The following is an 18,019-nucleotide window of genomic DNA, read 5'->3' as shown; positions in this document are numbered from 1 at the left end:
GAAACTGTTGAATTTTCGTCACAGTTTGCTAAGATTAAGCTTGTAAGTTGCGTTATTTCACCACACAAACAGTAACCACCTCTGTATTCTACGTGTAGGCCGACACGGTGCCGAAGTTTTCTGAAAAGGTCAGCGCTAAACTTTCATAAGAGAAAGTGTTGATCAGGAGCAGGAGCTTCAGTGTCAGCTACCCTGATGAGGAAAGCAAAGTTTAGATGCCGACATGTTTACAACGAAAAGAGAACTCATCCACTTTCAGTTTAGACAGTCACACTTAATACCGCATTGCATGTTTTCGCTTTAAATAGTGTAATGCTTTGTTTCTCTGTGTGGCAAGTGGCTACCAGTTGAATTTCCTGAGTAAACAGCTGTCAGTAATGACACAGAGGAAGAAATGGCTCATCCTAATGAAGTCACACGGGGAAGTGGCATGCATTCTTCCACGAGCCGCCGCTGAAAGCTGGACAGCGTGTGTGTGACCTGTGGCACTGCGTCATTTCAAATCGTCGTTATGGTTTTGTAGGATCATAATTATTTTCAGGGCTACCTGCGCTGGTGCACCCAGGAGCCTCAGCGCGTGCCACAGGCCAGCTCTGGTTTTCCTTAAGAGGCCTTCGGGACTTTATACCCTCCAGGTCTCCAGCAGGACTCCTGTTGCATGCCAGAGGACTGAGGTGGTTTGTGTTCCTCTGAAAGTGGACACCTTTCAAATAGTGTTACATTTCAAGGCGACGTATGCTAGCTAATCTGGGTCACTTTATCTGTTTGTATTTGCGGCAGGTATTTAGTTGAATAATGATAGCCGTAAGGAAGTATTGTTTATCCTTAATGGGCTGCCACGTTCAGCTTGTGCTGGAGCAGGAATGCAGTTTTAGTCTTTTTTATAGTCACTGAATTTTTGTAGTTTCATTATTTGGAATGAAACTTTTGGTGTCTTGCAGTATACGCCACAAGTTGGCAAGTTATCATTTTAGACATAGATTAACTCTCAAATTCTGGATACGTTTTATAAAAAGGCTGTCAAAAAATGATGAAATAATTGATAATAAATGTCTCATATTGTTCAGTTTTAAGGTTTCATATTCAAATACAGAAGCATTCAGTTTTTCTTGATGCTTTAGGAAATATACCACAGTTAATTAAAAGCAGTGGTGGAAAGTAACTTACTTACTTAAAGTACCGTACTTAAGTACAGTTTTGATGTATTGTACTTTACTTGATGTCCATGCTCTACTACTTTATACTTCTACTCAAATCAGAGGCAAACATTTGCATTTATCTGACAACTGTATTTACCCGTTTCTTTGCAGATTCATTTAATAATACAAAATATAATCAACAAATAAATTCTGACGTAATATTCTACAATAAAATAAAACTTTATTGATCTTGAGGGGAAATTCGCAAGCTACCCAGCAGATAAACTATGTTAAGCAGTTCAGCCACCTTTTACCAGCTGGAACATTAAAGTGATGAACACATTAATACATCAGTTATTAGAATCCAGTACAATCTGAATGATTCTGTTATATTCTGCTCAGCATCGTGAGGGCTTTTATTTTTGGTACTTTTACTATATTTTGATGCTAACACATTTGTACTTTTACTTAAGTAAAAATTTAAATGTCTGACTTTTACTTACAGAGTTTACAGAGTTACTGCTATTTGTAGACTATAGTATTGCTACTTTTCCTTGAGTACAATCAGTTAATTAAAAAAATAACCATGTAATTCATCATAAAGGGTTAGGGTTAGGGTTATTTAACTGATGATATAACAGAAGTTAAGTTTCTGACTGTGTGTGGCTGTGCAGGCTCCTATAAAAGTCTTGAAGAAAACCAATTGCTCTCCATATGACACAGATCAAGGCGGTCCTCTAACCATCCATTCACTGCAAAGCAAGACGCTGTATGTTAATCAAGGCAGAGTGGTGACGCGACCCCCAGAGTTCAGATGCCTTCAAAAACAACTTTATGAGTGATTGATTTTGTGTTCAAATCATTACAGTCTTGAAATGTATGGAAAGATTTCCTCTTAATATGAACACCGTCCTATTTGAAAGCGCCGTTCAGCCAAAACAAAACGCTTGCAAAAATGCATCGACAAACACATTATTAAATATGTTCGAGCAGGGGGACAATTCAGAAAATGGGAATTCCTTTAATAGAGTTCCTTTAGACTTTATACTGCAGTACATGAACGCAGGAATACAGTGATGGGAACTGGAAGGCAAGTTCCTATTATTTCTTGGAAAGGAAGTGACTTTATTGTTAGGTCTCTTGGATCAGATTCTGGACAGGCCCGTGATAATATCTCTTACAGCCTTTCTAGATGTCCTGAACTGGCCGTTTCACATCTCAGCCTTATTACCCTGCATGAGGCTGAACGACAGGCTGCTAGCAATGTAGCACACTCGACAGAAATGCTCACTGAAACGAGGTAGGCAGGCCAATGAATAGCTTGTTGGAAGTCACTGATTGTTATGATTTGTCAGGGTTATTTTTTTTTGTGCCACTGTCCCCGCGGTGGACGTATAGCCCGGCTGGCCCTCCCCTTTGAATACAAGTGAAGTCAGGTGAACTTTGCTTCTGTCTGAATGGGTTTTATCATTGACCATTGCTGAACTTTGCTACGAACTGAGTTCTCACTTAATGTAATGACCAACACGAGGTACTAGAGTGTGAATTATTGTCATATTTGTGATACTAATAGCAGGGCCGCAGTGTGAGCCGCCTTGTATCCCCTGTATCAGCTGAATCAAAGTGAACCACGCCGCACCAGAAGGACGCTGGACCGTGTTTGTTCTCCAGGTTTTGCTTACTGTATACACTTTATCAAGAGCCTGTGTCCCCAAAGAGAGCGCCATGAAGTTCTCTCTGGCTTCAGAAAAAAATCCAGGGAGGCTAATTTTAGCTGGATATCGTTTGGACGTGTGCCCCGTTTTTACAGTACGTGCTCCAGCTACAGTCGGGGCTAGTAAGTAAGTGCAGAAGATTTACACATAGGAAAGAACTCCTTTGAGTGTCAGGTATTGTTAGATTTATTGTAACAGCCCACCAGCTGTTAGACTCCTTACCCAGCTGGAAAGCCCATATATTTGACTATAGTTAATGTGTTTATCAAAGTGCAATAATTTTGTAGAGCCTCTGTTACATTTCCAAAATCAAGCTGTGCAACGTTGAGAACTGGTCATTGATTATCAGCTATTTTTAAGGGTCTTACATTGCCAGGCTGTGGGAATCAAAGGTCCAGTATCAGTCTGAAAATAGTAAAGACATCTTTGTCAGACTTTGAAAAGAATTTACTTGTAGAAGAGTATTTTTAGATTGTTGGGTTGCTGTGTTTATGTAAGTGAAGGATGTGAAAAACTTTTCCCAACGCTGCACATGCACACATAAAGACAGAGACATTAATTATGAAAGATAACCGTTCCTTACAGATATCAGAATGATACAGACATACGGGACAACGAATCTGCTTTGGATAGTAGTTTGCGCCTGATATGATTTTACCACAAACACGTCACCTAGAAATCAGTTCTCAGTGTGTGTTAGTGTACATAGCTAGTTTTAATGTCACAAAATCATGTTCAAACGTACACGTCTTAAAGTCAGAGCACGGAGAAACTTTCAGACTCTGCACAGTGACACTTAAACATCAAGTGAAGTGACAGTAAGCAAAACGTATTTCAGAGCGGAGGGACTTTAAGGCAAGACACTACAGACGAAAACCTTTGATCATGCACTGGTCAGTTTTGAGATTTTGGGCTATTTTACTTCCAAAATTTACCTTCTTCCAGACTAGTGGAAAGAAAATGTCCAAAATACACACTTATGTGTTTTTGTTATTTGATGAGATAATACCTCATTTGCTAGAAAACATGTGATACAAGCAAAAATTGTCTTAATGTATGTAGCCAACTGGGGAAGTTTCATGGTGATATCTGTTGGTTAAGCATTTCACCCTATTCTTCTGTAGTGTCTTATTATGGAATACCACAACACATATCTCTAAAGGCCGTTTTCTGTACATGCATTTTTTCTCATGCTCTGAGCCAGAAGTCTCCACTTCAGTTGCACTTACATGCAGCACAGCAAACTTTCCAGCGTTACTCCTCTCTGTATTCAGAAGGTTTTAACTGCGGGGTTTGTTCATGTATCATTCATAGCGTGATTTATGGAACATTTTATCCCTAAAAACGTGGTGAAAATTTATTTTTTTTATGGCTGTTGACAGAATAATTTATCGAGTGATGAAAATAGAAAATAGATATGTCGACAAAATTAAACAGGAATTTTGTCTTAATCTGATGTTCAGATTTTTGCAAATTAGTGCATATGAAATTGGATGATGCCTAATTTGCATAGTGAAGCATACAATTTCAGAAAACGGAAAATAATTGTCTTTATATAAGTGATCAACATGGTGACATCTCTTGGTCAGAATTTAGATCTTATTCACCTGTGTTGTCTTGAAAGTGAAATTTGCAGCACGGCAAGATAAACATGAATATCTGACAGTACTTCCTAAAAAGACGATAATTTATACAGCAAATCCTGGATCCTGTATCAGTCACATGGAGCTGACAGTAGCCTCAGCCTGTATGCTGTGCTGCCTCTAACCACTAGAGAGTGATGTGGGCCAGTCACTTGTTTTGACCTTGCTTTCAGAGGTGGGGAGACAGGATTTTTTCTTTTCCTCTCTGGTGAGGGTGGCGTCGGTTATATTTTCACAGCAGCACAGGTGAAGTCAGGGTTCCAGTTGTGATTTGCATGCTGCACAACTTTGTTGCACTCTTGTCACTACATGAAGCGAGTGTTTGCATGGCATTTGCATAAAGGAAACAATATCAGCACACTTCTTGTTACACGTTGCACAAATAACCATTCACATCTGCCTCGTGCTTTTGAGTGACCTATGAGCATTTGTAATATAAGCGGACAGCACATATGTTTGTTTGTTCTTTTTTCTGGCTGCACCTGTGTAGCATTGCACGCTAGCCTTAGCTCACCGTTAAGGACAGCCTACCAAGTTTTACCAGTTGCTCTTGCATGAAAACGGCTTCCTTTTCCGTCTCACACATGCACCCTTGCAGACAGAGACACTGACAAAGAAGTGTGCCTGCTACTGCTACTGCTACAAGAAACATAATGGTAGTCTACGTGCAAAGTGCAGTGTTTGTTAGTAAGAAGTCAAACCTGTACAAACCCACATGCATTTTGGTCTCGTGAAGAGGAAACCACAGCAGGTTAAAAAGACATATTAGACAATGATCACAAAAGTGAGTCTATTTCCTTCTTATTGGAAGTTGTTATGATGCCTGGCCTTTTTTTTTTTTTTTTTTTTTTTAAGATATCTGGAGATGAAACTTTATCGAGTTATTAACGCACATTCTTTGAAATAAGGAGAATTAATTTGTTTGTCACTATACTACAGCAGGTAACAGACAAGCTCTCAGATGAAGGGCCTCTGGGCCAAAACCTTTTCATACTTAATGGTATTTCCTTTTATTGCATTAGGTAAGACTATAATATTCTTGTACTAAACATGTTGTATACATTGGGAGGGTATTTCTGTGGAAGGTTTGATGACGACTTCATTGTGACCTAAACAAACTGAATGCCACTTTAATTTTGTACGGTATCACTACAATTTTACAGTAAAATGATATACTTTATATAGCTTACGCTTTTGCTATGATATCATGTATGTTCGTTTTATTAATCAAGGGAAGGGAAGTGATCTTGCATTGCTATTCATGGCCACTTTGCATGATGCATAATCTATAGCAATGGTTCCCAAACTTTTTGGCTCGTAACCCCCCACAAACTATGTCTATGTTACGCCACTTGTCACTTTGCGTACATGTCTACAAGTTATGAGCAACTGTCGATACAATATATTTTTCTTCTTTCTTGGTTTGTTTATTCTGAACAATTTTTAGGGTCTTGAAGAGGTTAAATGATCCTGAATTCACACTAAAAAGTCAAAAGATTAGAAGAAAGCCTGAAAAAAGAAAGTAGTAGTGATATTTCACAAGCTTTTAGCAGAGGTCTCGACCCCCAGGTTGGGAATCACTGGTCTATAGGATAGTTTAATGGTTGTCAAAGGAGCCTAAAATAGACACGCATTAGGTGAAAGACCCTGTTTGAGCAGATTTTTGCTAATTTGTTGTCTGTGCTGCAGTGGGAAAGAAGTAGTCATTTCCTTTACTCGAGTAAAAGTTGCAATAAAACAATGTAAAAACACTGCATTACACATGAAAGTCAAGTATAGATTTTTTTTCTCAAGGTAAAGCACTCATGTTATCAGCAAGTATAAACTAGTGTAAAATGAAATGAAATTGCAGTTGTGACATGGGGCACAAGTAGTATTACTAGTTTTACTCAGTGGTGGAATATGTATTCAGGTCCTTGACTTAAGTAAACATAGAAATACTGCTCTATAAAAGCACTTCATTACCAGTAAAAGTTCTGCATTGATAATAAGTAAAAGTACATCTTATTAGCAAAATGTTCTTAAAGTATCTAAATTAAAAGTGCTCATAATTCAATAAAATTGCTGATACATTATCAAGTAAGCAGCATTTCACTGTAGTGATTTGTCAAGGTAGAGTTAATTTCAACTTAATCTTTAACAATGCATCATATTGTATAAACTCAGTGTATGCTTTGTGTGTAAAATATTTTTCAGCTGTTAGATTAATGTAATCAAGTAAAAACTACAATATTCTCTGAACTGCTGTGGAGTGCAAGGATAAAGTAGAATGAAATGGTAGTACCAGTACCTCAAAATTGTACTTAACTGAGTGAAGTAATTGAGCATGTGTACTTAGTTACATGCCTTTACTGTACATTAGAAATTACTGTTGTGTCATGTTGTTCCTGTCTGAATTGCATTTACTCAAGCACTTTACTTAAGTACATTGTTATGGTACTTGTACTTTACTTCAGTAATTCTATTACATGCTACTTTATACTTCTACTGCTAACATTTCAGCCAATCATCTTACAAATATGAAGCATTGTTATGGATGAAAATGCAGCTTAATGGCAATGCAACAACAAGTAAATAATATAATATGTATAATAATACAGCATAAACCTCTGAAAAGGGATATTTTGTACAATGAGCACTTATACTTTTGATCCTGTAAGTTCATCGCTGCACTTTTACTTACAAAAAAGCCACAGAGTATTTTAAAATTGTGGCATTGCTACTTTTACTTCAATAGAGGAACTGAGTACGTGGTGGACCACGTCCTAGTAGTCCTCAGTCTCTGGAGGACGACCATGATGGCCCCCAGACCGGTAGTGTATGAACAGCAGAGATAGGTGAAGCCGAGTGCGCACACACACACACACACACACACACACAGAGAGAGAGAGAGAGAGAGACGCTGCAAACGGGTTGCCAGTTTGGGTCAGGTCCACCTCACAGACTGGAAGCCAAGAAGAAGAAGACGAGACCCAGCCCCTCTGTGAACCAGCAGAGAGGCGTCCGGGTTTCCACCCCTTTGCCGATTAGTTTGATAGCAGGATAGCGACGGACTAAATCGGGAATGGCTCCTCTCGCTTTGCCACACAAGCTCTAAAATGCTCTCTGAGTGCGGGGTTGTTAACGTTACAGTTTAACGCAGGTTTGTTTTCCACCTCCACGGTCCACGGCTACTTCCTGGTGCCACAGAGAGAGGCAGTGCTGAGTTAAAGAGACAGAAATACTGATAGAAATTCAGATAGAAAAAAAAAAACACTGAGAGAAGAGAGGGGTTGGAGACGCGATAGGAACAGTTGACTGGATTCCCAGAAATTGAAAACCCTCTCTCTCTCTCCTTATTTATATGTATTTTTGATATTTCCGTGTTTGACCGAGTCGTTTTTCTTCGTTGGTTTTGTAAACTAACAAACGGTTTGGATGACGGTCGGCTGCGGCTAAAGCGGAATTGTAACGGGGAACATATTCCTCCCTCCGACGGAGAAGCCTCGCAGAGATTTTTCCTCTTTTTTTATTTTTACAGTAGACTCATTCCTGTGTCATTTTAAACCACGACATCATCCCGGGCGTTATTTTATATATATATTTTTTTACGATTCCACAAGGAAGGGTTAGGGCGACGGAAGATGGGTTGTTTGGGCAACAGCAAGACTGAAGATCAACGCATCGACGAAAAGGCACAACGAGAGGCTAATAAAAAGATAGAAAAACAGTTGCAAAAGGAAAGACAAGCGTATAAAGCCACACACAGGCTCTTATTACTGGGTAAGGCTGATTTTTATGTGACGGCTATCTGAAATGTAAGCTAACCGTAATCCCTTTCGTTTACCGAACACGTAGCCCCGTTTGACAGCGCTTGCAATAATATGTCATGGGGGTGGATATTGATGGAAGCGAAGCTCCGGAGCCTGCAATTAAACTGGCTCCGTTTCCAAAAACGTGTATGGTTTTAACGCAAAGCTGGACGCCCCCTGTTCGTGCTCATTTGGTGATGTTTTTGTGTGTGTTTTTTGGGGGGGTCTGTTTTCGAAGGTGCGGGAGAGTCCGGAAAAAGCACCATTGTGAAGCAGATGAGGATCCTACACGTCAACGGCTTCAACGCGGAGTGAGTTCTGTTCAATACGCTTATTAAATGTCCACATTAACGCCTCAAACATTATATTCGTGCTTATTTTTACGGCTTCCCTCCCAATGAATAGCACTGTCGAGGCCAGAATATAGCCTGTGAATGGATTTTCCCCAGGCACTGCAGCGCCTGTTGGGCCCAGTATCCCATGCAAAGCAGCTAATATCCCCCTCCCTCCTCTCCTCTCCCTTTTTTCCTCCTTTTTGGTCTACACGTACAGTTATCATACATATGTGAGGATCTCAGTGTCACACAGATGCCAAATAATTCACCGTTTCCTGTTTCATGTGAGAGGGTGAAAGGTTGTGATCGACACAGGCCTATTGATGATTTGTTTTGCTGCAAGGCCTTGCATGGCATTGATCTCACCAGTGGTCTATTTTGAACAGGCCTAGTACATGTCAGGGTCCTGTAACTGTATGGAAATCACCTGCGTGGATGAATTCAAAGTATTTAAAGTTGGATTTTAAGTGGTAGGAGGCAAGACCAAAAAAATGAGGAAAAAATCTTGACTTCAGCACATCATATCCCTCTACTTTCACATGTTGCTAAACCTCAATTCACCCTCACCTGTCCTCCACTGATACACACCCCCAGCTAACACCTGTGCTGGATGTATAATTGTATTACAATACAGTCTAACCTGGCTGTAACCCCTGTCTCACTCATAAGCACTTTGATGATAAATCTTTTGTGGTCTGCTGTGGTTGATGTTTTCGTTACCGCTGCCTCACATATATGTCCTGTCCCCATGCAGAGAAAAGAAACAGAAAATCCAGGATATTCGGAAAAACGTGAAGGATGCCATAGTGGTGAGTGTCATCTGTATCGCTTCCCAAATGTGCTCAATGTCTCTGTTGTTGCACTGAATCCCACTGCAATCCCATTTTACTGATTATTATACAGGCTTACGGATTTTTTTCCTCTATTCATCCTGCTTAATGCTTGTTTTTTTTTTTTCTCCCACAACTTCTGCTTTGCAGACTATAGTGTCTGCGATGAGCACTTTAATACCCCCAGTCCCGCTAGCCAACCCAGAGGACCAATTCAGAATCGAATACATCAAAAGCATAGCACCTCTCTCTGACTTTGACTATTCACAGGTAAGACATTCATAAAGTTTGTGTGTGTGCTGATGTGAGAGTGCGTGATGGGCTGGATTTGTAAGCTACATATGTGCTTTTTGTGTCTTTAATGTGCATGTGTGTTTATGGTATGTGATGATTTATGAGCCCTATGGCCGACAATGCAGATCTTGCTGATATAGCTCAGGGGTGTCAGAAATAATTTTGCTATAACAGACTTAATGTTGCCTTTCTTCTTTAATTTAGTTGTTTTCATGACGTGGTGGAGTCTTTTTAACAAACCAAAGCCAAGGGCCTTGTTTTTCCCCTGGGAGATATGAAATTATGAATGCAAATGTCAGCTAACTTGTCTGAAATCAACAGTTAGTTGATTCAAGTGCTTGTTAAAGGTTTGCTTCCCCTTCGTAGCCAGAGCAGATGCACTGTATGTGGATTTGAATGAACGCTGGACATGGGATTCTTTTCATTGTGTGATCAGCCATTCAATAGTGCGAGGTCATGTGTTGGAAATGTAGATAATGTTTTACATAATTTTTAAAGTGTTCCTTGTTTGACACCGGCTGTGCTGCACCTCAAAACAGTAATGCCAAATTAATACAGGAGGTTTGAATATTTTAGTTTTTGTTTATGCACTTTGGGCTTTTGTGGGGACCAAATCAAAGTATTAGTATGCTTTTACGTATGAATCAAGTACAGGGTTAATCTCCTTTTGCTGTATTGATCAGCCCTTTTGCTGTGGGTTGTATTGGAGTTGATAGTGATCAGAGGTACTATCTATTTAAGTTTGAACAGTTTTTTTGTTCGATTATACAGATTCTTGTTTTAAGAGGTGAAATTATGAGCTGATATATCAAGTTGTTTTAGTGTGTTTTATCTCTTAGCCCCGTGTGTTTTAGCTCTCAGCCACAATGTGGCATATGACTTTTCCAACAAGGCGTCAAAATCCAGCTGTTTTCTTTCCTTTTTTTGGGAGGGTTCATGCAATTGCTCTCAGGTCTTATCCATACAATCACTTTAGTGGAAGTGGAATAGTTTTTGCATTCCTGCCTTACATCTTTGCATGATGTTTCCCAGTTTTGCTCTCAGCAACTTTATTTAACATCTTCATCACATAATCTCCAGTAAAAGGATTTGGGTGTTAATTTCCCGACAGGGCCCATAGTGAGAGTGTTAACAGGGCAGAAGTAGTCTGTGCTGCTGTGATGCTGTGTTGTGTGAGGGCCGGGGCCATGGGGAGAGCCGGCGTTGAGTTCCCAGGCCCAGCCAGGCCAAAGGGAACAACATGGCTCTGTTTGGAGCGTCTGTGCTTGTCATCAGTCTCAGGCTTCACTTGTGCCGTCAGTGTCACCACTGCATTGTCACTTAGTGCCACCAGGCATGATATCCAATACAGCAGCGCAGGAACACTGCCAATCAGTAACCTGTGGCTTTCACCTGTTGGCGCCGTTGTGAAATATGGAAGTATGTTTTACCTGGAAACTTCTGGAGAGATGATGTCACAGTGAATCTGTCCCAGTCTAATCTTAAAAGGAAACCTTCTCTTGATAAATATGATATTCAGAGCACTTCAGTCAATTCAAGTACTTATTTTGTGATAAGTAACTGCTGTGGGCAGGAAGAATAAATAGACAATTTTTGACCTCCTACATTTACCTAAATGACTTGCTTTATGTGTATAGGTGGAGAGAATGCTGGTTATAGCTTTAGTTGTACAATTACGCACATGTTTTACCAGGGCTGCGACTAAACGTTATTTTTATTATCATTCAATCTGCCAATTGTTTTTTTGGTTTAATTGTTTTGTCGATGACATGATTGAAAATTGCGAGAAACTTCCATCACAGACTCCCAGAGCCCAAGGTGATGTCATAAGATGTCTGGTTGTTTCTAACTATCTGATAGTCGAGAATTCAAAATATTCAATTTACAGTAACATCGACTCCAGTCGAATTCATGCTACTGCTTGAAAAATTGCTCAAGGGATTCATCGATTATCAAAATAGTTTTCTTGCAATCCACTCATCAATTACTAAAAAAATTGCTTTGGCTCTAGTTGTCATGGTATAATCAAAATAAAAATGACTTTGTCATATGATGTACCTTACTGAGAACATACGACAGTCTTAGCACACCATTCAATGACTAAAATGCTTTACTGCACAGTGGTGACGATGGAGGTGAGTCATTAAGCCCGCTTTTATTGGTTGCCGCTCTTAAAAAAACAAAAACAAACAAACTCCCAACTCATTTTAATCTTTTTCTGCTAAGAACATTTTTTGAAACCGATTTAATCAAAGCATCTCTGTACTTTATTGAGAGAAAAGTAAAGTTCTTCGCACGCTCCTCAGGTAGATGAAGCTTTCTTTCATTCGGGCACATTATTGGTTAAAATCTTAGACAAACTTTTCTGTCTCTGCTGCATAAACATTGCATTCTCTACCTCCTTTATCACATTCTATAACTTTCTCGGGCATTGTAATTTGACGCGATAGTGTAGTTAGGTTTTTCCAGTCGAGAAAAAAAGGGGGCCTGAGAGAGAACAATGTTGTGGTGTGCTGTGTCTGGTTAGTCAAATAGGAAGGCGACAAGCAACAGAGCTATGGCCGCATTGCGTCATGGTCTTTTGAAAGTACTGCTGGTGGAGAAGTTGGTGTCTCCTCTAAATGATTAAATTAGGGATTTCTTCCTGTATGGTTTTTGTATGTTGGCCTCATGTAATGTCATTTACTGTTGATGTTTTAGATCGTTAAAAACATTATGGTGTATGCTGTTGCCTGTATCAGATACCTTTATGTAAGTCACATGATCTATGTTTGCCAGGTTACAGTACGGATAGATCACGAATATGAAATATATACCTGCAAGCAACAAAATAGGTCTGAAAGTGCAAGGTCCACTTGCAGTAGTTTTTTTTTACAGAGTAGATTTGGGGTGGATTTTTCTTTATGTGCACAGTCATGACTGGAAACTTTTATAAGACACCAGTTTCCCCTTGTTGTACATTAAAATCAACAGGCTTAGTTTTGCTGTACTCTTTATCATCAAAGCATTCTTTTTTGTCAATTCTTTCCCCATAATAGCGTGGGATAACAGTAGGTCCATGGAAAAGAAAGCACAGATACAAACGGTCGGCTATGCAAATGGAAACAAATGCCACTGTGGTAGCTATGCTAGCCACCCGTCAGTGTCTGTCGACTGAAGTGGAGCAAATTCAAATGAGCCCCAGCCCTTGTTTTTGCACCACGTAGCTTTCTCTCTATCAGACATGTTAAAGCCGACATGTAATCCTGTCCATTTGATGCAAAAACACTGTAACCATTGAGTAGCATTTGAGACCTAATAATGTTATTTATATACACACTCAACAAAAACTCAAGGATTAAGTTTGTTCTCAGGTTTTGGGTTTTTTTTCTTCGGGATATGAATTGCAGTCTATTGTGGAAGGTGAGCTTCACATCATATCCAGCCACACCCATTGTTGGCTAAGTGATCTATTTTTGTGTTTGGGTGCAGAGTTACTGTACTGATGAATGGTTTACATCTTACACCGTGGCTAAACGTGTGCACATCAGCCACTGTCAGTGAGTGTGTAACTTTATTTTAATGTTGTCTGATGTCCAATTGCAGGCCGTTCAACAGCTATGATTTTCACTGAAGGAAAGTGTCCTGCTTTTGTTCTTCGCCGCAGCACTGAAGGGTACCACCTCTATAGCATTCCCTCGTTGTTAGCTTCTCGGTGGTTTCCTCGTGATTAACAGCTTCAGTCCTAGAAGTTTGTTTTCCCTCTAATTGATTACTTGAGGATTCGTGATGTGGGGCAAAGGGTGGCACGGAGGACTGCTCCGTTTTTGGAACCGTGTTATGAAAGATGAACAGTCTCGAACAGTCGCTCCCTCTCTCATTGCTTTTGCTCTCTTTTTTAGCTAAATTTGTCTGTACTCTTTAACTGAGGTAACCCATGAAAGTCAGGTCTCTCTGTGCTGGGCGACTGTTATCTAACACAGATATTCTATTCAAATCCAATAAATGTGGTGATGATGGTTTACTGAGGAGCCAGCTGGTTGTCTGGCTGTCTATGTATGGAGGGATTTGAGGTTAGTGGCTGTTGCTGTGCATTTTGCTCTAAGGCCCAAGGTCTCTTCCAAACGTTACCCAAAGGAATTCAGTGTCCCCTTGTGACGGAAGATGCAAGCCATTTGCTCCCCAACTTTGTTTTGCTAAGTTGAATCAGATTTAGGCCATTTTGTTCTCTGTGTCGGCCTGACCTATATGATTCAAGTGAAATATTACATCACACACCCAACTTGATTAACACCGAAACTAAGGCTGAACTGAGAATCGGTCCTAGCACAGGTTCCAGAGAAACGGCATCTCTTGGCTGGTGATGGAAGTAGACTGGGAAAAGCACAGGAAAGAGTTAAAAAAGCTTAAAGCAAATTCCCTCCTGGTCTCTTTCTGTGTTATCAGTTCCTCTGTAGGGCACTGCAGCACACACTGCATTTATTCAAAGGCCCAGTGTCACACGCCTCTGTGGAAAAGAGCCCTGAGGACCATACTCTGCCCCCCCAACCCTCCCGCGCTCTGCCCCTACCACCCTCCACCCCTCGTCCTCCCTCCATCCAGTCCCAGTGCTTGCTAGCTTTGTCGGCCCCTTCTTTGAGTTTTCAAGCCCCTCGATGTCTGCTGCCGTAAAATACCTGCAGAACTAATAGCAGAAGAATCTAATCGGCGCTGTTGAATCTTAGTTGAGGTGTGTGTTAAAGTTTCAGTGTTACAGAAGTCGAAGCAAATAACGGGCAAGAAAGCAAATATGGCCCCATTTTCTTTATTCATCAAGTGTTTGGTGTAGCAGGTAAATGCTACATTGCAGACAAACTGAACCATGGTTGTAGAATTAGAAAATTAATATATCACACTTTGTTATCATGTGTTGATATGCGGACTGCGCTTCAACACAGCCAACATGATCGGTGTTTAGGTTATTCCTAACTTGCACCTAAACTGTATTTTCATCTGTAACAAAATAAGTAATCAAATGTTAATTCATCTCCCTGAGATTTCTGTGGACTGGATCAGTGGATTTCCTCCATATTGAACTTAGTCACCGGATCTGCCGAGAGGAGATCTCCCGAAGCATGTGATCATTTATCAGGCTCCTTCTCCCTCTCTCTCTGGTTTGGGGCTACTTTCACCCTCTCCCCAGTTAGAGAGCAGAGCCAGTGCTGAGTGCAGAGAGTCATGTGGTAGTTCCAGGCTAGAGGAGGAGCCCATCTGAAAGACATGTGCACAGGAGGCGACGAGGGATGTTAGCCCAATCGTTTTGTTTAGGGCGTACAGAGAGTCCTGGGAAATGTCTCAAAGTCATTGATAAAATGAGTTTTCCTTCACAATGCTCCTGATGAAACTTTGTGTAGTCATTTACAGCGTCATACCTGTGGCTGGATTTTGCACAGCAGGACTGCTGGTTATATTTGTATATTTAATGAGGTGCAATTAACCATTTCTGATTGTCTATAGTGTAATCTGGATTTGATCACAGTCACATTACGGCATCTGAGTGTAGCAGCTTTTGTTGCTTTATCTTACAGTTTAGAGAAGAGCGCTTCTGACCAGAAAGCCGTGAGTTCAAATTCGGGAACCCTTGTATAACCTGTATCAAGGAAGTGAATAAGAAACCTCCCTCTAACTAACTAATCGCAAGAAGTCACGTTATTGTATACAGTACAGAAAAGCGATTTCTTGTACTTTTTTTGGAAATGTAAAATTCGCTTTCACAGTTTCCTGTTGCAGTGCTGCATTCAAATACTTTTTACTGAGTGGCCTGCAATTATTCTGCTATGGCATTATGAGAAGGATAATACATCAAGTTTGTTGTGACCCTCTTTTCCTTAGAAGGGGAATGTATGAGAAGGTGTTAAAATGAAGAAATAGTGGCCAACACGTTGAACAGCATTCATATGACCATTTGTAACTGAGTTACTGTAGCCTGCTGTATAAGTGCTGCTTTTTACTTGCTTTGTACTTTTAATTCTACTTCTGCTATAAATGTGACTTGGGGAAAGGGACACTTCATCACCATTGAGCAGCAGTTTATATATCCATCAGCATGTTTGTGCAACATCAGTGGCTATAACGCGGGCTGCTAGATGGGGTCTCTGAGCACAGGTTTCAGGATAGGTCCCTGACCAAGTACCAAACCTGTCAAACTCATTTTGACGACAGGACTCTGGGACGTTGCCCACGGTCACTGTGCTTGGCTGTTGTTCTCCAGGAAATAGTTACAGCACATGTTGATCGTCGTTTTTTTTTTTTTTTTTAAGGTATAGAGCAGGCTAGCTCTTACCCCCTCCCAGTCTGTATGCTAAACTAGGCTTAACACATCCCTACTCTAGCACCACATGTATTGCCTATATATATTATGTAGTATATATTGTGTACAGACATGAAAGTCCCATAAAGAAAGCAAATAAGCATATTTCCCAAAATATTGAACAATGCTTTTAAGTAAAATGCAGCACGAATACTTGCTGAGTATGATATTGTAACCACTCTCTTTTGAAGTACCTGTGAGCAAGGCAGCTACTCCGGCTACACAGCTCTGTGACCAACGGTAGAAAACAGTGGTTGTGCGGTGCAGATGTGTGCCTGCGCTATATGTATTGCATGTAACTGTAAGTGTAGATGAGAAATTGCGTATATGTCAAATTAGTTTTCTTTGTATATACAAAATGGGCAATGCAATTTTCCATTCCATTTTTTTAGCTGTCCTGTTGTCATGGCAGCAGGAGTTCAAGTACACAAGTACACGTTCAGATTTCCAAATGTTTGCAGAGCATGTTTTTAAGTTTTAGTCATAGTAAAAGGCTACTTAGTTGTAAGTTACTGAACACATGGCATACTTACCTATGTTTTATACAGTATGTATACAAAAAGGTGACATAGATACTGGCATCTAAGTGGGCATTATTTTAACATTCAGACAAGATCCTGTCATACTTTGATGAATCTTTCCTTGCATCATTAAATATGGACTATAAAGATGAGGGCTCACAAAGGAGGCTGTTCGCAAAGTAACTGAGTCGGGTTTGCTCTATGCAGTATGCAGGCCCCTGAACTTCCCGTCTTGACATTATACTCCAGGTTTGTTAAGTACTTTTGATGTCCGATATTGTTGTCATCTGCTTCTTCATCTTTGTCTTTCTTTTCCTCAGGAGTTCTTTGATCACGCAAAGAAGCTGTGGGACGACGAAGGAGTGAAGGCATGCTTTGAGAGGTCCAACGAGTACCAGCTCATCGACTGTGCACAATAGTGAGTTCAAACATTAAGACATTTTCTGGAACCATTTGCATGAGCTTTGAACACTTGCAGGTTTACAGAAGATTGTTCGAAACTACCTACCTTATGTAATCAGTTATTCGTGCAGCGATAATATAGTGAGAACAAAAGAAGTAAGCTGTTTTGTTTTTTACAGCCTGTAAACTGTTGTCACATCCCTGCCTTGTTTGTTCTCCTTGTGTCGTGTTTGTCGTGAAAGCTCTGCAGTGTGTGCTGGTGTCATGTCATATATGGATATGGCTGACATGTGTTTACCCTGGGTGTGGCAAGGCAAGCAACAGTTGTATTCGTCCTTTGGAAAATTATACATATATCTCCTCATGACAGTGTGTTTGACATTTCACCATGGCAATACGCAAAAGCTGGTGTGGCTTGCATTAAAATGCCCAGCTGTTGAATTCATTAGTGTTGTATTGACTAATATTTGTCTGTTTGCACATGCAAAATCCAAAATGTAATAATGCTTCAGTTAAAGGTGGGATTTCTCATTTCAGTGTTGGTGACAGCAACAACCTACCTATGGAGTGTAATAGACTAAATTTCAGTGTCTCCACGGCTGGACAAAAGCTATGTGGGTCATGATTTGATTTGGGCTACCATCTGCATGGAGTTTTTCCTAATACAATTGTACTCCAGATACTGCAGTTAGGAAATACTGATAACTTCAGTGTGGCAAGGCACAGAAGCCTGTGCCTCTCTGCACGGTGCCCCAGATTGTGTGGATGGCTCCTACAGTATCTTGGGCCACCTTAGGGTGCGGGTTGTACACAGTGTAGGGAGGGCCCTTCTCTTGCCTGTAAAAGGAAGTTTGGATATGCAAAGTGACTCACTGATTACAGTGCTCTCCTCCTGCTTCCCCTCTTACTCACCTCTGGATTCACATGTAAATATGAGGACATGTACATGGTACAGACTCAAAAGAGGAGCCCGCTGAAAGTTGTCTCTTTTCATCCCAAAAGTTGACTCCCTTTATCTCTC

General features: G+C 40.4%; 1 protein-coding gene across 3 annotated transcripts in view; it reads left to right on the top strand.

Annotated features, from left to right (window-relative positions):
• Positions 1-18,019, top strand: part of LOC121614438 (guanine nucleotide-binding protein G(olf) subunit alpha) — a 44,158-nt gene that overhangs the window by 3,158 nt on the left and 22,981 nt on the right. Inside the window, exons 1-5 of one of the 3 annotated variants that reach the window (XM_041948303.1) lie at positions 7,506-8,259; positions 8,527-8,599; positions 9,378-9,432; positions 9,604-9,723; positions 16,917-17,014. In XM_041948303.1, coding sequence (XP_041804237.1) covers positions 8,121-8,259; positions 8,527-8,599; positions 9,378-9,432; positions 9,604-9,723; positions 16,917-17,014 — 485 coding nt within the window. In that variant the 5' untranslated portion in view covers positions 7,506-8,120. Of the gene's footprint in view, positions 1-7,505; positions 8,260-8,526; positions 8,600-9,377; positions 9,433-9,603; positions 9,724-16,916; positions 17,015-18,019 lie in introns of those variants that run through there. The other 2 variants (XM_041948304.1, XM_041948302.1) reach the window with 2 other exon arrangements.

This window comes from Chelmon rostratus, chromosome 12 (genome assembly GCF_017976325.1).
Source record: "Chelmon rostratus isolate fCheRos1 chromosome 12, fCheRos1.pri, whole genome shotgun sequence".
Classification (NCBI taxonomy): domain Eukaryota; kingdom Metazoa; phylum Chordata; class Actinopteri; order Chaetodontiformes; family Chaetodontidae; genus Chelmon; species Chelmon rostratus.
This window is presented reverse-complemented; position numbering and strand designations above follow the sequence as displayed.